Source organism: Lates calcarifer, linkage group LG15, assembly GCF_001640805.2.
Source record: "Lates calcarifer isolate ASB-BC8 linkage group LG15, TLL_Latcal_v3, whole genome shotgun sequence".
In the NCBI taxonomy this organism is placed as follows: Eukaryota; Metazoa; Chordata; class Actinopteri; family Centropomidae; genus Lates; species Lates calcarifer.
The window spans coordinates 29,329,174-29,352,458 of record NC_066847.1 but is presented as its reverse complement, the minus strand read 5'-3'; the positions used below and the strand labels follow the sequence as shown (position 1 = coordinate 29,352,458).

Here is a 23,285-nt window from a genome sequence, read left to right as displayed (position 1 = left end):
AACATTTCATGGCAATATATCAAGACATTCGTGGTCACCATAACATGAATCCTACTGACTTTGGTGATTACCTGATTTTTTTTCCTCCACCATAACTTTGACATGTTTTTGACCGAAATGTCTCAATGACATGATGGTTTGCCGTGAAATTTGGTACACACACTTGTGGTTCCCTCTTTTAAATTTAATAGATTTAAATTTGTCCAATACCATTGTACAGGATACATTTTTATAACACCAATTACTGGTTAATCTTTAACATTCTCATCACCCTCAGCTGAAGTTTAATGCCAATTAGCAAATATTAGTATGCTAACATGCAAAGCTAAGATGGTGATGGTGTACATGATACCTGCTAAACAACAGCATGTTAGCATGCTGATGTTAGGATTCAGATAGGGATACTGTTATAACAAATCCAACCTCACAGAACTGCTAGCATAGACTCATAGTCTTATATCACAACGTTATAATACAATGGCCTTTAACCTGGATTGATGGATGGTTGTCATCTCTCATCTGACCCCCATCACAATGATGTCACTCCCATCTGTCCGGGGACATTGCCCGCCTGCCAAAACCTCTTAGAGACTGACCCAGTTTCAAAAAGGGAAGATGCACGTCATCATTCTTCAGAAAGGGAGCAAGCTATAAGGCTGAATAATTGTCCTGCAAGGCTTGAGAATCATACAGTACATACCAATTTTACAAGACTGGTGTGGTGACTTAACGCCATTGCTGCCCACTCATATTAATCCAGACTCCACAGACAAGTGTGGGGAATACAGCATCTGATGACTCATTAGTCTAATGCCTCATAAACTCAAGAGATCATGGTTATGCAACTTAAGATACACGACCATATGGCAGAGTGGGAAAAAAGAGTAATCATAGCAAAAATGCCCAGTGTTGGTTCATTTACAATTAGTCAGCCTTTTCTTCAGTTTTCATTCATTATGCGTAGATGAAAGCATTGGTAGTTTCTGTGGGTAGACTTATAGCTGCTCTGGCACTGACCCAGTTTTTACTGGTGTAAGGGTACAGACAGCATGTTACAGCTTCTGAGTGATCCCAGTAAAGTGGATCTAATGCACTTTACAATGTCAGCGTCACAACCCAAGGGATGTCTGAAAATACAGGCCGGGAAAGCTTTTACGTAAGATGAGCCGTCATGAGGACGCTGCTTGGTTGCGCTTGGGATCAGACAAAATTATCCCCTTTTATTATTAATTTATGTGAACATCTTGGAAAAAAAAAAAAACTCTGGCTCTCCCAGTCTTCACCAGAATTTTGAACAGGCCTCTTGCATAAATCAAACTTTAACTACCATCCCTGTTCAGTCATTTCTTCCCCATAACACACCTGCAAGGTTAAAAATGTCAGGAGTCCGAATGTGTGGCCAGAATTATCATGCTTTAATAATAAAGATACAAGGACATTTGATGTAAACCACCAGTATTGCACATAGCTCAGGCACATAACAAGTGTCAGTTGCTTTGAAGCGTCAACTTATTTCTATGAACAATATACAGGCTGTACTGAATAAAGCTCTACTTCCAGGGAGGAAAAAAAAAACAAAACAATACGGTGAATTCACATTAAAGCTTTGGCTAAAGGTTTAAGGTTTCTTTTTGAACAATAACTCAAACAATTGAAATTTCAGAACCCGTCAAACAGAAATTAACATTCAATCTTTCACCTTCTAAAAATCTCATCCTAAACATAAAGAACTTTTTTTAAACATCAGGACAACTAGGGACACCACGGGACAATGATAACACATAACCATCTACTCAGATGATCATTTTATACATGTAAATGATAAATAAATAAATAAATATATAACACCCTGTTATGAATAATACCTCTCATGTCACCATTTTGCTTCAACTCATGGTAACTGTACAGTGCAAAGTAACAGTGTTGGAACCAAAATAACTGCATTGATATCAGCAGGTGTCAAAACAAAAACAAATCTCACAAATACTCTCAAAAAGATGCTTAAGTGCTTTTAGTTCAAGGTTAGGCATGTGCATGCAGGTTGGAAGCCATTATGCATCTGGCCTGTGAGTGACGTGACGGAGAGAGTGCAATCCCATGATGCAGCAGCCCCTGATAAGAGCAGCTATGTTGTACACTGGAGAGCTTCCATCCACACCGTGTCGTGAGTACAGCCAGGCCACCGTTGGTAACACGGGGGCTGCTACTGCGACCAGATCCACCAGGAAGCTGTTGCTCCAGTACCGTTTTCCAACCGCATCCAGTCCTGGTGACAAACAAGGTTCCTCGCCACCGACACCAAAGTCCAGCTCCTCCATGAACCGTCGGCTCTGTGCAGGCTCTGAGCACCACATGCCAGAATCTGTGGAAGTGTCGGGGCTCTCTGGGTGATCACGGCTGGGCATGCTGGGTGGAGGAGGTGTTGTGTCATGGAGATTGACAGTGGTGGAAGTGGGCAGGTTTGGGAAACCCAGAAGACTGCTGGAGGCTGATAGAGTTGCATCCCCCACTGTAGCCCCGTGGAACTTCAGCAGTTGGAGGAGCAGAGCCTGAAGGTCTGGAGACATGGGCATTGTGTCGGTCTGGATTCCTTTATCTTCTGTGGTCTGCTGGGAGAATGTACTTGTGGAGATGGCGACGGTGGTGGGAACTGTATTTGGTAGAGCTGGTGTGGTTGCAGTAGATTTATCAATCAACTCTTCCTCCTCTGACAATGTAGACACCCCAGGCCCAGACTCTGCCCCAGCCTTCAGCTTGCCACTAGAGTCCTGACTGAAGTCTACCGCAGTGGACATGAAGACCTGCTCCAAAATGTCCGCTCTGTTAGCCATCTCGTCATTTACTAGCAGCCCACTGTCTGCCATCGCCTCTGCTCCTTGATCACCTAGCTCCATCCCACCCTCCTCCTCCCCTACCATCTTCTTCCCACCACTATCAGGACTGTCACAGATGAAGTCCAGGGTGTTTTCTTCTTGGAGGTTGGCACCACTCTGTGCAAGCTCCATGCTTTGCAGCAGGGACTCCAACTTCCTGTTTTGAATGTTGATATCAATGAAGTACTTCTGTATTCCTTTATCCTTCTCCATCAGGCTGCTCTTCATGGTCTCCACCACCTGACGAAGCTGTTTGATCTCTTTGCGGGCCTCTTTGAGGGACAGCTGAGCCTCAACCCGATGACACTCCTCTTCAATCCAGTCTTCCCTCATTCTGCTGAGCTGGGCCTTAAGCTCTTCAATCTCTGTCTCTCTGATTAAGAGAAGAAGATACACAGTTACTTAAATTGGTCAACATTTGAGAAAAACTGAGAGACTCCATATACCAAATATGAAGGTACAGCTAGCATCTGATTCACTTAGCTTGACACAAAAACATGAAACAGGTGCAAATTTCTTGCAAGATATATCTGGTAGCATCATGTTTTGTTTTTTAGATCTTATGTAATGGTCATTTCCCTGAGGCTTCACACTTCAGAAGAGCTTAACAGTTGAATAGAGCTGTAATATGTAGTATTACATCACAACCACAGTATCACTTTTTGCCATGATATGACCACTACCATCCTGCCTTAAAACCCTAAAAAGCTATTTTAAAAAAGCTAGATATCACATGAGCTACCATGCTGCTAAATCTTAACTAACCTGTCATGGACTCTGTTCTCAGACTCCATCAGTTTGGTCTTCAGGTGTCTGATGGCCACTTCCTTCTGCTGCAGAGGGGTGAGGTACTGTTCAGGGTTTGGGGGTCTAATGCCGTGGTTATCTCCACATGAGTGGTAGCGGCCCAGGTTCGCTCTTCTGTTGGGCAGAGATAGAATTAGAATATTGGTGTAAGGCCATGTTTATCCTGCTGGAACTACTGTATCCATCAGCCACCAATTAGACATTGTGAAGCAACAGCAGAAAACAAACCAATTTGACGTTTCTGAGTAAAATCACTCCCTGCTGAGGGTAATTAGACCAGCTAAGAGAGTGCTGTCAGGGCAGATGCTCTCTGAGGCCTGGAATTACTGTCTGACACAGGATTACTTGCCTGCAGACTAGAGGCAAAAAGCCTAAAATGCTGGTTTATCTAAACACAAGCAGAGTTAGCAAGGAGAGAAATCACCTTACTAGAAAAAACCTTAATCTACAAGATAATTGCATTAGCATTCAAATGCCCTCTGCATGTCCTATGATCAGTGTTTTATCATGCTCAAAGAGAACTGATAAAAGGATTTCTGTTTTTTTCTGTAAAGGATGAGTGGGTGGATTTGGGCAATATGCAAAGCAGCATGTAAGCCCCTCTCTTCCACTAGCACAGCATCCTAGCAACCTGGGATACTTGAGGCTTTGATTTGGTGCTATGCATCCCTGCCAGAAATAGACACAGCCTAGGAGAAGGTAGCATGTGAAAGGAAAAGATGTCACATGACACTTAACCAGGGGTAGAGAAGCTGACAGTAGGATGTCTTAAAGAGACAGGAGGGTGGGGGGTATAATGCATTTATGGAATCTCTGAGCACAAGATAAAAAGGGCAGATTCTGCCACTGCATAAAAACTCATGAGGCTGTGGGTTGAATGTTTGTCATTCATACTGCTGACAAGAGGATTTTTAGGTTTAACCTTATGCCGGGCTGGGCAGCCAACAAACAAAGCCTACAAAGTAAACCCTCCTTGTACAATACAGAGCCTGGAAAACCATGTCAGAAATTCATGGTGGTCCACTCTTTTAAGATTTAGGCTGTTCAGTTCACACATCAATCCTGCTGTTCTGAAATATTTATGACCCTCTTCTCTCCTCCAAACCAAGGTGCATTCACTCTAATCCAGTTACAAGTTGGCTGCAGCCATTAGGGTCACTGTCTGGGTACCATATTCAGACATTTGCTTTATTGAATCCTCATTAATCCCAGCCACAGCCAAATCAGGACCGATATAATCCCAGCCAGCTGCAAGAGAGGAAATGATAAAACAGTCTGAGCTTAATCCAGCCACCCACTCACTCATCGTTATGCTGCACCATTGCCTGAGCCACAATCCAAATCTCTCAGTCTCCAAAATATACTAGTGTCTCCTTCAGGCAGACAATGTTGGATTTGTAATGAATCCAGGTGGAGAAACGTGGAAGGGTTAGATATGGCCAGGAGGTTGCAACACCTGATCAGAATATTTTACTTTAAAACCACAAACCTTGTTCTCTGATTATTAATTATGCATGGTATGGAGGCAGTGTTTGGTACCTGGAGGTGGGGCTGGAGTTGCAGCTGCTGCTGTTGGTTGAGGAGGCAGCTCTGGGAGGAGTCCTGTAGGGGGCATAGAGCTCTGCATCGCGGTTGGCTGTCGGGCTCCCCGCTGGCTTAAACACTGGGAGTGGTCTGATATATGTGCCACGACTAAATAAAAGGATTCCAATAAACAAACAGAAATAACTCAAGTATTGTTTCCAAAAAGTGAAATAAACAAAAAAGCTTATGCACAATTTCCCTTTTAGGAAAGCTTAAAACCATGTTTTTAAATCTAGTAGAGACCCAGCAAAAGCATGGAGATGATATAAAATGTGTGTTAAACTTCATACCTTCGTGAGGGAGCTTTCTTTCCAGCGGAGTTAGAAATGAGACTCTCCCTGGTCTTTAGACTGCCTGTGCTGCTGGAGGAGCTGAAGTCTGCCTCACTACCTGCGGGGAAAAGCATCAGTGCCGTTAGCATGCTTGCAGACTTAAAGGAAGTCCATGTCACATTCAGAAGATGATTTACCCTTCCTTTCATAGGAGATAGAACACAGTTTTGCTCAATTCAATACTCTAAGGGTGTTTGGTGCTTGTTAGCAAACATTAATTAATGTTAAAAAAAAAAACCTCAGTAAGTGTTTACTGACTTTGATTCTTCCATACTTGCACAGCTTTAACACCATAGTTGAGAATGTCATGGCTAAACATTTCACTCATTTAGCCTCAAAAGTAAAACCAAAAACCCATATTTGTTGTTTGTAGCTCAGTTTCCCTCATTCATGATTGCTGTTGTGAAATAGTTAAAGTCTTGCCTTAAGCTTCAAACCTCCATAATAAGTTCAACATGAACACAAATACGCTCCAATTCTAATTCATCATGAAAACACATGGGGCATTTGTGTCCAATTTTCCTTTTTCCAGTCATTTCGGTTCATCTTAGCACCTTCTTTAAAAAACATCTTGTGGCAGTACCATCTCCAACTATTAGGATGAACTGCAGCATCAAACCGGACTATCATGTTTCACTTTCCGTAGGCAGAACTTCCATCAAGTCTCCCTGGTGGAGGGACCAGTCAGAAACACAGCCTCAGACAGACACTCTCATACAACAACTTTGTGGACACTCCCCATAATCCATACCCTTTGTTTGACTAGTGTGAGTTTAAGGAGCAAGGTGTACAGATAAACCACTTCATGTGATTACAGATGCCATTAACACAGAATTAGATGATTACATCCAGCCATTATATGTAACACAATCAGTTCAAATGTTGCAACGCAGATATTGATATAAAGGGCCTCAGCACAGTACTGAAGCCTCGAACATCAGCCAACTTCATTGTTTAAACAAAGGAAAACTGGTCACCAAATATTTAGTTGAAATGTCTTAAGATTAGAGTCATACCTGAGTAGCATCTCTTTCCATCAAACAAAACCATAGCTTTGTGTCAAGTGATGACTGTGACAAATAAAACAGTTCAAAACTAAGTGATCCTCTACCGCTTGGTGAATCAACTGAGGATCCATGCACATTCAATCAGTGTAGTAACCTCCTGCTAATCAGTCTAATTGGCTAAGCTCCCAAACCTCCTCCCCAGCCAATCAGGTCTCTGCCTCATTTTGACTCAAGATCAAGCAGTTTTCTCTCATGCCCCCAGATTTAGACAGATTACAAGGGAGGAAATTTAATTTTGGGATAAGGACTGGAGCGCACTGTTTCTGATATATGTTAACAGCACAGATGTACAGATGACAGTTATTATTCTCCTTTTAGGCAAGCAGCTGTTTCACAGTCAGTGTTTGTTCAAGTCAGCCCGCCTGGGAATCTGTTAGCTGCTGACATGCCACAAATACACTGTTATTGTACTTTGGTCTTTGGGGAACCACTAGCACGTAGAAGAATATGTATGTAATGTGTTGTTTAAATCTTCACCTATAAAAAAACAAGAATCTACAAATGTGGATTATTCCCATGCAGTAAATGAGTAGATTGTGATAGTGCAGGCCTAATGTGAAAGTTTCAGATGTTGTTGATCCTCTTTTTCTCTTTACCTCTGTATTCTTGTTTACCTCTGGCTTTCATGGCCGACCTCAACTCCCTCTTGTGCCTCGGTGCGCTCCGTGGTTCACCGCTCCACTCGGCCATCACCCTCACCCTCTTCACTTTGGTCTTGCGCTCGGGAAGCGTCGGCGAGCCGTGGGCACTCTGCTCTGAGCCTGACGGGGTTTTGGAGGGGGACACAGACTGACTAGTGGGGCAGCCGGTGTCATCTATTGTAGACAGGTACACAGACAGTAATAGCCACGAACAGGCAGTGCAGGGCAGGCAGCGAACACAAGCAGTCAATCAGAGCTCAAGGTTCAGCCGGGGGGCTATCTGACAGATAGCATAACAGCTTTCACAATGGCTCAGCACTTTCATAAAGTAGTTTTCAAGTGGTGTGTGTGTTGTGGTTTACACAGTGTACACACATGCATGCACACAAACTGTACACACACACACAGACATTTTTTTTGCAGTTGCAGTGTAGTATTTGCTTTATATCTTAAGGAGGCCAGTTTGGGTGAACATAAAATAAACATGGATGCATATTCTGTTTGAGCGCACACAATCCTGCGTGCTTTGCTAAAAAAACAAGGCAAAATGTTATCTGAATCAAAAGTTCTCCTTTCATCACATAAGGATTTTATGTTTACCCAGCCAACCAAGAACAGTGTGATTCAGTCTTGTCACCTGACAGCCTGTTACTGTTAACTCAGCTGTCCTTGAACTAGACCTGAACTTCTTACCAGAGCAAAAGCTGTTGGTGCTGATGGTTCTCTTGGAATGGTCTGAGCTGATGTCGCACTCCTTGCCCTCCTCCTCTGAAAAAGGCGAGTCAGACAGAGGTGATCCTTTGTCTTTTGGTCGGAAGGGATGGAGGACCAAGCGTGGGATGCGACTGCGAGGGCTTCCTTTCTCGGGTGACTTTTTTTCCTGTTCAAAACAACATCTGTCAGAGCTAAAGGCAGGAATATACTTTTGAGGTAACTGTAATGTCACAGTCAACCCATCTTTTTCTTTACCACATACCTGGAAATTACCTATATTTGTAAAGGAATTAACGTGCATAGATCTATCACCCATGACCAGTAGCAATGATAAAACTCACCTCATATTCTTGGAATGGTCCCATTGTGCTTCACGTAGCGTTTTCCCCTGATGAGAGGAAAAAGGGAGAAAAATCAGGTGAGTCATTTTTCTGTGGACTGTGTGTGTGGCAGTGTTTCGACGTGGCACTCAGACCCTTAGCAAACAAGTGCCCTCTGTCTGAACTGTGTTACACCACTAAATCCCTCCCATCACACACACACACACACACACACACACACACACACACACACACACACACACACACACAGCCTGCGTGGTACAGATGGCACCAGCCCGGAGCCAGCCATAACCAACACACACTGAATTTATGACCTTATGAAACAAATTCTGTGTGTCACATCTAAAAATAAACAGCCAACCTCCTTTTTTAAATTACCATTTGTAACACCCTTTAACAATCAGATGGAGGCAAATGAATTTAAGAGCAAATGGAGGAAAAGTCAGGGGATCACTGAGGTCATGAAGGTTCATCCTCAGGAGAACCATGAGTATTTATCCATATTTTCAATCCATTCAGAAGATGTTGAGATATATCACAAAATAAGTGAATAATTTGGCATGCTGGTGGCGCTAGAAGAAAACTCAGCAGATTGCAGTCATTATAATTCATACTCAAGGGATCTTAAAACATTTCATAAGAAAAGTTGTCATATTTCATCCTGAGTCACAAAAGCCAAACTCATGGTGGCACTGAAGGAAAAGTCAGGGAATCAACAAAATCATTATGGTACATCGCCTGGAGACCATGAACATCTGTACAAAATGTCATGGCAATCCATAGTTGTTGAGATTTTTCAGTCTGGACCAAAGTGGTGGATGACTGATAGATTGACTTAGCCACCCTGAGAGACTAAAAACAGTAAAGAGATATGACAAAAAGCAAAAGAATGGATTTAAAATAACTCACTTAACTCATCTGCGTCTGCTTTTAAAAGAACAGAGAGTTCAGAGAAGAAGAAATATCACTAATATCCTTATTCTTCTTTTCATATTTTGGCTTTTCATCACAGTCATTCCTGATTAAGATGATCAGATATGAAGCACTGTAACAGATGAAACGTGTCTAACTTCACTATATAATTCTGATAAAACTACACAGATTCTCCTTATCAGCCCTCTGTACCAAAACTGTGTGGCTGCCTGCCAAAAGCTACAAAGTGCTTCTATCAGTGAGATATAATGGATGACGGAGCAATATTATATCCTCTTTTAAAAATGGTTTGGAGTAGAAACTAACAGATATATAAACTCTGGTCTAATGCTGAACTTTTCATTTTGTACATGCACATTTAAACAAGCAAGAAGCATTTCTTATTGATGCTTGAATGCTAAATAATGCAGACCTCCTCTCATGCTCGAATAAACTTTATACAATCACTTCACTTCTTCTCGCCTGTTGATTGGCTCTCAGCATCATCGCCTAAGAGGGTCAGTTACGTAAGTGCGTACGTGTTTTTTTTTTTTTTTTTTGGCATTAGGAATGATGTAATTGACCCCAAGGCCTGCGTGCTGCTGTCGCATCAATGAACCCAAACCTGTCTTCCCCAGCTTCATCCAGATGGTACCTTTTTTTTTTTTTTAATTTGACTACAGGAATGTCAGTATTGCCTTGATCACTCGGTTTCCCCACACAATCCTCTATACAAACAGAATGATATCTTAAAGAATTCATCACCTGATATAAGCCATGTTCCTGTGTGAGCAGCACAGACTTCTGCAAAATCCTCTCTCTTCAAACCACGAGGACCAAAGAGGATTGAAAAATAGAACAGAGAGTCGTGGGAATCAAACTCTGCTTCTTATCATCAGACTCAAAAATAGATCTGAATAGATGAGCTCTGAGGTGGTCTGCACCACACACACACACACACACACACACACACACACACTTTCACTCTACCTTTTGAGTTTCTCCATCCCCACAAACATCCACTGCATCATCATCATACTGTAGCGATCCACAGCTGCTTGGTGCACTGGCACGGCAGAATCAGACTGTGGGCACCGAGCGGGGCAGAGCAGCCAGAGCTGTGCCCTAGCAACAGTCTCAGCAACCGGGGGAGAACGCTGCACAAGCAACTCCAGCTAGTTGGAACCAATTATGTGTAAATCTGAGTGGAGCTTCTGCTGAGATGCTGCCCGTCACTGAGAAAATATCTGGCGTGTGCCGAGGTGATGAGGGGGTGTTTACCATTGAGCTGTACAGAGTGTTTTTCGCAGACTGAATGAACACTCTGTCCCTGAGCAAGAGTGTGTGAGCCTTGGGAACGTCTGCATACTTATCCAAGTACAACTGACACTTCAGCTGTTTCTAGTATATGATTCTGGTATATTTACGATTTTATATGGAGTATTTTGCTTTCGCAATAGATAACTAAAAAAATGAATACAAACTGATAGTGAAAACAGCAAGGAAATAAACCATAAAGCCATGATAATGGAGGGTAAAAAATGTGAGTGCTAGTGCCAGAGAAGACATAAGGGCTGATTCAAGAGAATGGATGTGGTTGAGAAGAGACAGGTTTTTATTTTAGGAGGTGACTTTTGTAAATGTATGCAGCCACAAGGTCACACCATCAAAAAATTAAACATAAAGAATCACAGATCAGCTACGGACTGCAGCATTCTACAGCCAAATCATTCAAACATTCAATTTCAGAATCACCTCTAGACTAGCTTCCTTTGCTAATGATCACCCAGTAACTGAAACCTGAAACCCTGTGAGGTGTTTAGATACAGACACCAGCCCTTACTAGTACCTGTCGTAAAAATTTGAAGACACTTTTCCCCTGTTTTTGTGTTATTGTCTTTTCACTTGTGCCTGTTCTGCGCCAGATTCTGTAAAGAAGGATCATGCTTGTGCTCCACTACTTGACTGCCGACAACGTTGATTGGCTACCTGCTGTGCAACAGGCTAAGCATTACCTAAGCTGTAAACACAGGATTTTCAGCTCTCTTGAGCATAACGAACAGTCAAACAGCCTGTGATCCACAGCCACCCTGAAAACTCATCCAAACATAAGCCTGGAGGGAGTGTGCATATTCAAAAAGTAGAAGAAGGCTTTGGGGGGGTCAGTTGGTGGGATGCTGGGAGAATGTGTACATGACTGGTAAACAAGCCTTTAAGCCTCCACTTGAGCTATTTCCCTTATCCAGATGGTCGACTTTTAAAACAGCATGGCGTGGGCGTGAATAATAATTCCCTTAATCCACCCCAGTCTATGTGCTTTCTAATGTTGATCATGGTCATGGACTAATGTGAAGCTCTTTATTCAATTTTGGTATTAACGCCATGATGCACTCAGCCCATTTGTTCTGTTCTGATGTGATTGTTAATGAGGTGTTGAGTATGATTTTAGCAACGACAACTGATGAACTCCCATGTCACAGACTGTTGTACAGCTCTGGAGGAAGTAAACATAACTACAGCACACGTCCTTAAGTTCTATCTTTCTGATGATACCACGCAGGGAGTGATCATTTCTGAAAATAGAACAGTTTCATTCTGTTCTGAGAGGCACATCATTTGGAACATTTGCCCTGAGCTCACTGACCCTTAAACAAGCTGCATCATCACTGAATGATGTCATTGCTGGGTAATCTCTTTCACTTTCAGTAATCATGGACAGGCAGCACAAAGCCCATTGAAACCAATACAGCTTTCATAAAATGGTTTCCTGATAGTGCAGAAGACGTTTATTAGGTTTGCACCATAGAAAACCACAGTTAACTGCTCTGATGATCCCTAATAAAAACAATTTCTATATATTGTAGCACCATATTGTTTCACACTGTAACTTTATGGTGCATTCAAAAACCTTTGAAATTCTCATAATGAACTAAATGTACTATTTTTTTGTGTTTCCGCCATTAAATACAACCACTGCTCTAACCAATGAACCCTTGAAATGTCCTCCCATGTGTTTACATCTTTTCTCCCTTTGTTTAACACATCTCACTGCAAAGCCGTTTTCACTGACTGTTACGTGGGCCTGATATCTGTTGACAATGACACCATCTCCTCGCACACTGTCAACAAACAGCTTATTTCCCATGTAATCACGCTGTATCCAGCAGTGGGGTTTTGTTTTTGTTTCATCTGGCGCCCCCACAGTTACTGGGAATGTTTTTCTCAAGCACCGAGATGCCTCTAGAATAAAGACATGCGAAATACGCTACAGGGTGTAACCAGTGGCGATGTAAACATCAAACTTTAAACCTGGCCTAATTTTACCCAGCACCACACAGATATATGTAAGACTCGAGCAAAATGTCGGATAATTTATAAGAAGACTCGTTCCTGAACTTGTAAACAGCTCCCCGTCAGCCACCTGCATCCATCCCGTGGATAGTTCAATATATTCTCTAAACCAATTGGTTAGAATTTTTATTTTAAAAAACAAAATAAACAAAACAAAACAGGATAACTGAAAGGCTTGCCTGGATGTGCGATGGTGATTCCTCTCAGAAGGATGCGCGTTTATCGGTGAAGCACAAAGGGTCGTTCCGTTGCTGATGCTGCTGCGCTGGTGCCAGCCTCCGCTCTGCTCCGCTGTTTGGATGTCGGGCGGAGGAGAGCTGCGCGCACGCTGAGCACACACGCGATTGGACAAGAAGCGAGACCGCTGACATCGCACGCACAATATGACTATACCATCCCAAGTGTGTTACATAACGCGCGAGGCGTTACTTAACCAGTACCCCCCTCCGCCACCATATAGAAGCATGAGCTGTAGGCATGGGTATCCTCTGATGTATGGGCTATGGGTACTGGCATGTTTTGAAATCGAAAATGTGAAAATCTGGCACATGTTCAACATATAAATGTCAATGGCATGATCACAATATTGTCTTTATGTTTCATCCACGAGTGACATTTAACACATGGCATATGGCTCGCTGTATTATTCATATACACACATTCTAATATACTATAAATAGGTTTAGATTTAAGAATATGTAATCAACATTAAAACCATTCAGCCCATCATGACGCACAACACTTTTATTTCCTCAAGGCTGTGTTGTTGACTGACTGACATCATAACGACAGCAGCTTCGATGCATCACTGACATACAGGCCTAATATATGTTCAACACACACAGAAGGTCTGTGTGTACAGTGATGCACATGAAGCAAAAACAGTGTGTCAAATTGCTCTCAGTTTGAGACAGAGTGGACTCTCCATGGTGCTGAAATCAGAGAGACGCCTTAATACTAGAGCTGCTCTTGGCCTTATTTATATCCAGTTTTTCAGATTCAGCGCATGCGCTTTAAATGTCAGCTTCTCAGTGACATTTACACATTGTGTTTAAACAAAACATAATAAAAAGAAACACGGTGTTTGCTCCGCCGACTGGAAACAAGTGCAGCCACCAGACTGACAGTTATTGAACCTCTCAGAATCAAGCAGTGTCGTCATCTGCGTAATGAAATAACCCCCAGGTCTTCACCGTTTACAAGTGCGTCAAATTGGGTTGAGAGGAAGGAGCAGAAGCTGAGGCACTGAATCAAATGTTAGCATGTGACCCATGAGCATCAGTCCGTCTTCTTATCTCTGAGGCCCTCTGCTGGAGTAATGTCGCCCAGTGTGCTGCAGGTGAACGAAACCACAGGCACTGACATATGACCTGAACTAATGGAATGTACTGAACTGAGATGTACTGTTTAAAACACAACTTTCTGCAATTAATATAATTAATAATCAAAACTTGGATCATCTGCAGTTGTCACAGCTCACAATCGTTCAGGCTCATTCAGGCCTATAGCAAGTGTCACTGTCCTTCATACCCATCTGACATTCATCTCATCAGTCTGACACGCTGTCAGATCAGACAGAGTCTGTTCAGAAATAAAGAGCTAACAAAACAAATGGGCTGTCATGACAGATAACTGTATTTGTTAGCCTATAGTAATATTTGATATGGCAGGGTTGAGTCAGTATACAGTCTCTCCTCATCAGGACTAATGAAAAATAAAAAGATTTAAACCATGTAAACGTTGGAGCACTGCTTTATACTGTGCAGCTGGAGCCTTTTAACATATCCATTAAGCTAGATTTTCCCAGATGACACGAATGCAGCATTAGTCCTCGTTTCTTTATGTATGGGTGCTTCGCGCTGTAATAAAAGGCAGTGGCCACTAGAGGTCACTAGTGTTATTTAAAATACGTTTGATGCGTTTGACCTGCTTCACATCCAGGGTACTGTAAATGCTCAGGAGTTTACTGTTCACACCTGAAGGCTACAGTTAAACGTGAGACCTCTGCCCTCAGCTTTTTTAACCGCGTGTCTTAAGAGTTTATTTTCTCCTCTTCATAACGGAGTTCCACTGTCACCCGCTTAACGCAAAGCCAGTCACTGAAATTCCACCTGGTTATTTCATCATTCATCCCGTATAGTTCTGAAATAGAGTGTGAAATTCAGTGTCAACAGCCATGGTGTTTCTTTTAAAAATGTCACAACTTTATGATCACCTCGTGTGTTCAGTCTATCTGTGCGTAAAATCTAATCTAATCTGATTTGATGTGTCCTTGGAGGATTTCAGACTGTCAAAGACTTTGTGATAAGGAGCATTACAGCTCTGTTGTAGTTTCCCCCCCCCTGAAATCTCAGTGAATGCACACCTACTTAGGTCAACATCGTAAACTTGGTAGTGACGGAAACACCGCTTTGCTGCTCAGACTTACAGCTCTTGGTGCTCTCTTATTCCAGATCAGTGTCTTATGTACGTCCTTCAAGGAAGTACAATTGACAATAATTCAATTTCCTCATTATACGATTCACTAAATCATGTCAAAATTAACTTTAAGTTATTATCGTCCAAAATTCAGTAAACTGTTGCTTTCTGTGGACAGATCGGTAATTGGCTGCTAAACTAACTACAACAAACTACTTTCCCACACGGACTCTCATGTTTATTCTGTGGCGGTCCGCTGGCTCTAGTGCGCGTCTGTTTGCAGGTCTGTGACATGAAATTGTTTGGGAAGCCGTGCACTGAGCGACCATGTGGGCGTGTTTCTCTCGGCCCAACAGTCTCCGCTCTTGTGTGGAGTCCAGAGCGCAAAACGCACTTCTTCTGGTGCGACCAGAGAGCGCAAAAGTAGCAGCTCTCCGACCCTGACGCGCACACCACCTCTCCGGCTCCGGCGGCTCCCCTCGAATCCAACTTCTACTGAGCGGGGAGGAGAAAAAAAAGCACAGAGTTTCTTAACAACTCCCGGTTACTCTACCAGCCATGGACGCATCACGAGTGGTAACGCTATATCTGGGCCTGCTCCTTGTTTTCCTTGGGAATATACCGTGTTTCCAGTCTGCTGCTATCATCTCTCCCTCTGCGCCGAGGAGGAACAGGGGAGCCAGGATCCCTCATCAGGACGGACAGAGGTCACCCAAATTCTTTAAAGACATCTTCGCGTCTTCGCATCCTATCGCGGGCCACCACAAAGAAGACCTAAAGGACGCTGTTGTGCCGCACGAATACATGCTCTCCATATACAGGACATACTCGGCTGCAGAGAAGCTCGGACTAAACGCGAGCTTTTTCCGCTCCTCTAAATCTGCCAACACCATAACAAGTTTTGTGGACAGAGGGACAGGTTGGTTTCAGTCCGCTGCTACCTCCATCAGCTCACTCTTGCATAATTCTGTGGCACAGTTTTTTTCTCTACTGACTCGTCCAGTATTCTCCTCTTAGATCTTGTTAAAATATGGTCAGACACTGTGGTCAGTCGTTAAAAAACTACAGCGCAACAAGCTCGCATCGGCTACTTTTACGCACGCTTTAAATCAGGCAAAAACAGAATGTGCAAATGCAATTTTACGAGCAGAAAATATCAATAAATCACAGGCATGAGTGTTAAAAGTGAAAATTCGGAAGCTGCAGGATTAGCTGTAAGCAATGTCTGATGTTCTGAAGGATCTGCTCGCCGCAAAGTCGCCGAAACGTGTAATTTTTTTTCCCGAATATTAAGTTATATTACAGTTAAATTAACCTCTGGGTAACACGACAGTAAAACACTAATTGAGGCGCTCTCTAAATGAAGGCTGTAAATCACTGTCAATGCAGGCTGCAGCAAAAACTATTCTGCTCCCAACCTCCACGTGAATAAGCAGGGAAGTTTTTTTTTTTTTCCAGTCAGGATATTAAAGCACTTGCTGCTTATTTCATTTTCGATTTTTCATCGGTCTTTAAACTCAAAGACTCTGAAACAAGCTCGTGCATTTAAAAATATGAAGGGAGTTTCATCCCAAGTCTTAAAAAAAAGTTCAGTCTGTTGCCGTCATGGTGCCCAATGTGACCAACTTGTGCTGACAAAGGGAGTTACGGGGGCCGGGGGCCAGGGGCAGAGCTGGACGGTGTGAGAAGCAGGTGTTTGGGTCAGTTAACATGTGTAACCGAATGATTTGACCGGCCTGCGCGGACAAACACAATCCGATAAACACAAACACATCCAACGCACACAAGGGAACATAAGCCGAGTTAATCTTTGCAGGAGAAATAAAAGCTATCTTTGTTTGCTGTTCCCTCCTGTCTCGAACGACTCTCGGACGCGGAGTGCGCGCTGCAAAAAATGTCCATCATGATGAGCTGCTCAGTCCAGAGTCAGCTGGTTAAAACCTGCTATTATTATGGAAGGATGCGGTGAGGTGTAGCTTCAGCTATTTCCAGTGCACGTCAGCTTTCAAAACTTTTATTCAGTGAAGTGTTCTTTTTAAAAAAAACTTGAAAGAATTGGCACTTTTTCCTCGAAAAATCAGAAAATATGCGACATTCTCTCACATTTACTCGTTTTAAAACAAAACAAAAAAAAGACAGAAGTGCCTCATCCGTGCGGCAATTTCTTACAGTGTGAACTGATTTGATAGGAAAAACGCCTCACTCTCTCCTGTGATTTTGATGTGATGTGTCACTGGCTCTGACCCCGAGCTGGACCCTCTGAAAGCTGCTTGGCATCGAACGGCTGATTGGAGTATTTGAACTCGGTGATCTAATTGAGTGTTCATGTCATAACATATCAAACACTGTCTATTCTCCCATAATGACCCAGCTCGGCCACGATGGGCACATCACCAAAAAACGACGAGGGAGGGAAAAAAATGAAAGAGCACTTCCTCTGCTGTAAAGTGGTTCGTATTTTTTTTCTTTACTGCGGAACCTCCCTTTGCGACCGCCGCTTTAATTACGGAAAATTATTTTTCTTCCCGTTCTCTCAGCTCAAGCGCCTTTTGGTTTCTTTCGGGATTCCTCCCAGAATCCCCCAAGTGTTGCACTGCATTAACCTGCAGAATGAACCTCAGCTGGGAGTTGGGAAAAAAATACGCACAGGGGACGGCGGCTTTTGACGCGTTTTGCGTCTTTTACGCATTATTCATCCGCGCTGAGACAGTTTTTTTTTGCGCCACTATGACCTACAGCTTCACACTTTTTGTGGGTAAATGAAATTTGCTTTAAAAACCAGGCAGGTTGTTTCCTGGAGGTCAGAAAAGGCAAGATCAGAAAAGAATAACCCGAATCTGAAAATTACTTTTGGCACTTGGAGTAACTCATTAAAGCGCAGATGGTGCAGCCCGGCCTCTCTCTCCCTCTCTCTCTCTCTCTCCTACTCCCCCCCACCCCCCCACTCTATCTCTCTAAACAGAGGCATAGATGACAAAACCATGTTTTGCCTTTGTTCAGATACAACCAACAAGGTCAAACCAAAGTGCACAGGATGCTGCTTTAACCGAGCAAAAAAAAAAAAAAAAAAAAAAAAAAAAAAAAAAAAAAAAAATTATCATCCACCGCGTTCTCCACCAATTATTCACCGACAGGCATCTCAGCGTAATGGAAAAATAAGCTTTTTACATAATAATGAAATTAAGAAAACTTTGTCCGTTTTTAACTGTCAACACGAATATTATCTCTCAATAATAAAATCCCACAGTCTGCTCAGTCCGTGCAGGCGCACTTAAAGGGGGAATGTTGTCGTTGGCAGGATGGGATGAAATATAAGAGGGGAAGTGCTTTAATGAGGAAGATGGGAATTGAGAACTGTTAATTATTTGGTGAACTTGTATTCGATTTGTTTGAGGTCTTATAAAAAAAAAGAAGAACAGAAACCTAATGTAAACCATACGCGAAAAAGTCACTGAAACGAGCACAAGGTTTCAATCTGCTTTTTACTGTGTGTCTCGACAGGGTTCAGGAGGGAAAACTGACAACTGGCTTCAAATGTCTCTTTAGAACAAGTTTTACAAATTATATCACAGGGATGTTCAGATGTAGACATGTCACTTTTATTTTTGAAAGAAAAAAACAAATGGAGACAATCAACAGAGGCAAGAAGCTTTTTTTGTTTTTGAGCATTTAAATACAGTTTTTAGGTTTAAATCCTTATTTTTACAAGAAGTGGGAAATGTAACATTTAAGAGAAGATGTCGCTTGTTCCCAACGCAAACGTGCTCGTTAAAGGAATTTCCTTTGAATGAAATGTATTTTTTCTCGTTATATTCTGCTCAGCATTTTTGCCTTCACTTAAACTGCTGATGCTCGTTTTGGGAAAATTGGCAAAAAGAGGGAAAACCGCAGGAAATAAGAGAATGGTTTCAGTGCCGTTTGCAGATTTATTTCATTCTGTCTGTGAAAAAACGATTTAAAGCGGAAAATGATACAAATGGACTTTTTTTTTTTGGCAGTTAAAGGATAAGGATACCGAATTGTATCCACAGTTTAAAACACTGTCAGCTGCAGTTTGATACTCGTGATAACATCATGTTTAACATAAATCAGTCTGATCCACAATGTATTTTTAGGAAACACAGAAAACACTCGGTCAGGCTGAAACTCCTGTTTGTTAAAGGCTGGTGTTTCTCTGTGTTTGACGCCTTTTCATGCACTGTCTCTGAGCGTTCTATCCCAGTCTCGTTGGTCCTTGATGAAATATTTGCAGGCCTCCTGGGTCTCCAGCAGAGAATAATGCATTAATTGTGTATTGTTCAGTTGAGTGTACAGTATGTCGCCTTTGGTCCGTTGTGTCTGGCAGCACCCAGGGGCCTTCACATAGGCCCCTTGTTTTTTTCTTTCTTTCTTTCTCTCTCTCTCTCTCTTTCTTTGCCTTACCACTCTGCAAGAGGTCTCAAAAAAGAAAACTAACCACATTTCTGATGTCCTGACTGCTGCTTAGATTTAAGACTTTCTATGGTTGCGAAGAAGGAAAAGTTTACTTCCACTCTGCCAAAGTGGTGGAAATTAATAATCAATCTGTCAGCAAGTGAAATGAAAGCAGAGCCGTTTTCATTAAAGACACGCTGGATTTGATTAGAAGTGGCGTGGAATTAAAAATATAACCATGTTTTATTGGATTATTGTTGCTGCAATGTCAAAAACGAAATGCTGACCTATATGACAGATGATTAAAAAAATAAATATATAGTTATATAAGATTTTTGGAAGGATGCAGATTATATACTTCCTGCATGTGACACGAAGTTTGTTTTCTTTGCATCATAATATGATTTCAAATTGTTCATGTGCAACAAATTTTTGCAGGAAATGAAATTAAGAAACTTGAGGAACAGCAGTTTTAGTGGAGGAAGCCTTGAAGCAGGCTTTGTAAACTTAACCCTCATTTAGCCTTTAGCATCAAGAAAAGATGCACCAGATTTTATTATCAAGAGAGTTCTGTCAGGGGATGTAATCAGACCAAAGTCAATCAGAGGAAAGTGGTCAAAATGGGTTTATAAGTATAATATATCATGGACTGAGGATAACCAAAGTGTTTTTTCCCGTTCTTATGCAGTGAGGACTTGTCAGCTGTAGTTTGTTTCAGGCAGGTTCAGGGTGGACATTTGAAAAACAAGAAAGAGAGAGAGGAAGAGAGAGGGGGGAGGGGGGAGAAGGCCTCTGTGGGAGAATGTGAGTCCCCCCCTCCCTCCATCCCTCTGAACACTGTACACCCTAAGTGAATCTGACTGCAATTATTTTCTTCTTTTATCCTTGCAGACGATCTTTTGCACTCTCCTCTGCGAAGACAAAAGTATCTGTTTGATGTCTCAACCCTTTCAGACAAAGAGGAGCTGGTCGGGGCGGAATTAAGGATATTCAGGAGAGCGCCCGGGGACTCGCAGACTTCCCTGCAGACGACGGGCCTCTACGACGTCCAGCTCTACCCCTGCCGCTCGGACAGGCTGCTGGACTCCAGGTCTCTGGACCCGCTGGACTCCACTAAAGCCGGCTGGGAGGTTTTGGACGTGTGGGAAATGTTTAAAGCACACCAGCATCATTATCACCACCCTCATCATCACCAGCACCACCATCATCACTATCAGCAGGGGAGCCAGCTCTGCTTCCAGCTCAGGGTCACTCTCGGCAAATCAGACACCGAGGTGGACCTGAGGCAGCTGGGGCTGGACAGGAGCGGCCGGTCTCAGCAGGAGAAGGCCATCCTGGTGGCCTACACCCGTTCCAAGAAGAGGGAGAACCTGTTCAACGAGATGAAGGAGAAGATTAAGTCGCGGAGGTCGGTGGGCGAGAAGGAGGAAGGTGAAGGAAGGAAGGCGGTGAAGGGTGCAGCAGCGGAGGAGGAGGGGGCGTCGCTGAGGGGCGTCAAAGGAGAGGGGCCCCCCCGGCGCCGGCGGAGGACCGCGCTGAGCAACCGGCACGGGAAGAGGCACGGGAAGAAGTCGAAATCCAGGTGCAGCAAAAAGGCGCTGCACGTGAATTTCAAGGAGCTGGGCTGGGACGACTGGATCATCGCGCCCCTGGATTACGAGGCGTACCACTGCGAGGGGGTGTGCGACTTCCCCCTGAGGTCGCACCTCGAGCCGACCAACCACGCCATTATACAGACGCTCATGAACTCCATGGACCCCAACAGCACCCCACCCAGCTGCTGCGTCCCCACCAAACTCAGCCCCATCAGCATCCTGTACATAGACTCGGGCAATAACGTGGTGTACAAACAGTATGAGGACATGGTGGTGGAGCAGTGCGGGTGCAGGTAGCGGCCATTATTTGTTAGAATAGAAAAGAAAACAACACTTTAAAAGACAGAAAAAAAATCAAAGATATGTCTCGATGGGTCCCAAGTTTTGAAGATGTAAAGTCCTCACAGGTCTGAAGTGCTGTGACGCACGACGCGCCTGGTCTTTATTCAAAAAGGGATGCACGCAAGAGGCGATGTCTGCTATTTATTCAGACTCAGAACAGTCACGTTAATTTACACTCTCTTCCTTAAAAGTGTTACGCACATACATTCCCATCCATGCAACAAGTCATCACTCATCAAACAGGCTTTTGTTTCTCAGAGTGAGACGTGTCCGTGTGGCACCGGGGGACTGGGTGCTTGGTGTGTGATGTGACTGAAGGCGAGATGGGAGCCTATTGAGTCCCGACTGTGCACCTGTTCGTGCCGAGGCCAGAGGACAGTGGGCTTTGCCTGTTAGCGCTTTGTTGCAGCTCTGCCGTGTGATGCTGCCAGGCCGGATTCTTTTGGGTATGTGCATCCAGGCTGTAATTGCCACTGTTCAGCTGGAGTCATTACAGGCCCGAGCAAGTGCCTGTTTTCCAAAAATTAAAATAAATAAATAAATGAAAAAAAGGTTAAATAATGAATAGATAATGGGGGTGAATGTCTAATCTACCAAACACACACACACACACACACACACACACACACACACACACAGACTGGTCTGGTGAGATAAGATGGTGGTGGTGATGCCTTCAAGAGATTTTTTTTCCTTTTTTTTCTTATTGGAGACCAGCTGAGAGGCGCAGGGGAGACGCGTCGTGCGCCTTTGCGGACAGAGAAAGGACACAAAACCAGACTTGTGCCTGAGTGGGGCCCTGTTGTTAAAAAAAAAAAAAGAAAAAAAAGCACACATTACTGAGGCGAACTTTTTGCTCAAAAGTCTGCATCTTTACGAAATGCACTTCCCAAACTGACTGCGCCAAGGACACGCGGTCAGCGAGAAAGTTTGTCCTCTCTGATGACGAAAATATATATAAAAAAAGAGACTCGCTGAGGAGACGATATTTAAATGCACATTAGCTTTGAATGCACTGCTGTTCATTTTTTTTTCTTTTTGAGCTGTAAATATTTGTACAGTCGAAAACTTTACAAAGTGCAACGAATGAAGAAATGAGAAAAAGGCATTTCTTTGTAAATATACAAAATGCACTCAAATCGGTATAATTTCTATTCTATAATTATTTTATTATTTGTGATGTACAGAGTTTCATGATAATCATATATTTCTTACATTGATAAGAGTAATTTAAGGTGTATTCGATTTTTTTTTTGCAGAGGGTGGAAAATACCATTATTAATGTCTACCTCATAATTGCATATAGGATCTGAGTTTTGAGGTGCATTCAGTTAGAGTGTAAAGAGCTTTTACAATGATATATAAGATCATTTATATACATATATTACTGGATAATATTCCACACCATTACTGTACAAATAAAATTCAAAACAAAGTCCACCAGCCTGGTACTCCTGATTAAGTCCACCCTATGTTCATTCATTTCATTCATTCTAAGAGTTCATTCTAAGAGGAGCTGACATCCCGTAAAAAAACACAAAAATCTGGTGGGACACTGCTGGGTATTTCCACCTGACTGAAATGAGAAGTCAGTTTCTAAAATGTATTTTCTTGGATGAATAGGATGAAAAAGTGATCACATTACTGTTGTCTTTTTGAAAATCAGGAAGTCTTGTATAACTTTTCACAGGCAGAATTACAATACTTTCTTCTTTCTCATTGATTAAATACGCTGGAATTACACCAATAGCTTAGATAACACGTTGCCTGTTGGTAAGATGATACAGAATGAAGGAAAATACTATATTTTGACTAAATTGTGTATTAGACTACTGTAGTTACAATACAGACTCTCTATGCTTAAAGCTTTTCTTTGAATCAATTTGTATACAGTA

The 23,285-nt window shown here is 42.7% G+C and overlaps 2 protein-coding genes across 6 annotated transcripts; one reads left to right on the top strand and one right to left on the bottom strand.

Annotated features, from left to right (window-relative positions):
• Nucleotides 1-1,392: 1,392 nt before the first annotated feature.
• Nucleotides 1,393-12,944, bottom strand: sybu (syntabulin (syntaxin-interacting)). Of its 5 annotated transcripts, none has more exons than XM_018683074.2 (8): nt 12,802-12,944; nt 8,360-8,406; nt 7,998-8,184; nt 7,260-7,478; nt 5,555-5,654; nt 5,220-5,372; nt 3,639-3,794; nt 1,393-3,246 (listed from the first exon to the last, which is right to left on the bottom strand). In XM_018683074.2, exons 2-8 carry the CDS (start codon nt 8,381-8,383, stop codon nt 2,052-2,054), a joined length of 2,034 nt encoding a protein of 677 aa, XP_018538590.1. In that variant the 5' UTR covers nt 8,384-8,406; nt 12,802-12,944; the 3' UTR covers nt 1,393-2,051. The 5 variants fall into 5 exon arrangements, with proteins under 5 accessions (XP_018538590.1, XP_018538596.1, XP_018538605.1 ...); XM_018683080.2 differs by having other exon boundaries at nt 7,278-7,478; XM_018683089.2 differs by having other exon boundaries at nt 7,260-7,424.
• A 2,147-nt stretch (nt 12,945-15,091) lies between these two features.
• gdf6a (growth differentiation factor 6a) lies at nt 15,092-22,828 on the top strand. The gene is made up of 2 exons (XM_018683117.2): nt 15,092-15,959; nt 20,345-22,828. The coding sequence occupies exons 1-2, from the start codon at nt 15,599-15,601 to the stop codon at nt 21,343-21,345; spliced, it is 1,362 nt and encodes a 453-aa protein (XP_018538633.1). The 5' UTR covers nt 15,092-15,598; the 3' UTR covers nt 21,346-22,828.
• The last annotated feature ends 457 nt before the right edge of the window (nt 22,829-23,285 follow it).

Coding starts and splice junctions, on each gene's coding strand:
- gdf6a (XM_018683117.2), top strand. CDS start 15,599: ATGGACGCATCACGAGTGGTAACGCTATATCTGGGCCTGCTCCTTGTT. Junction 15,960..20,344: donor TTTTGTGGACAGAGGGACAG/GTTGGTTTCAGT, acceptor TTATCCTTGCAG/ACGATCTTTTGCACTCTCCT.
- sybu (XM_018683074.2), bottom strand. CDS start 8,383: ATGGGACCATTCCAAGAATATGAG. Junction 5,655..7,259: donor AGGTAAACAAGAATACAGAG/GTAAAGAGAAAA, acceptor TTTTCCCCGCAG/GTAGTGAGGCAGACTTCAGC. Junction 5,373..5,554: donor AAGAAAGCTCCCTCACGAAG/GTATGAAGTTTA, acceptor CCTTTTATTTAG/TCGTGGCACATATATCAGAC.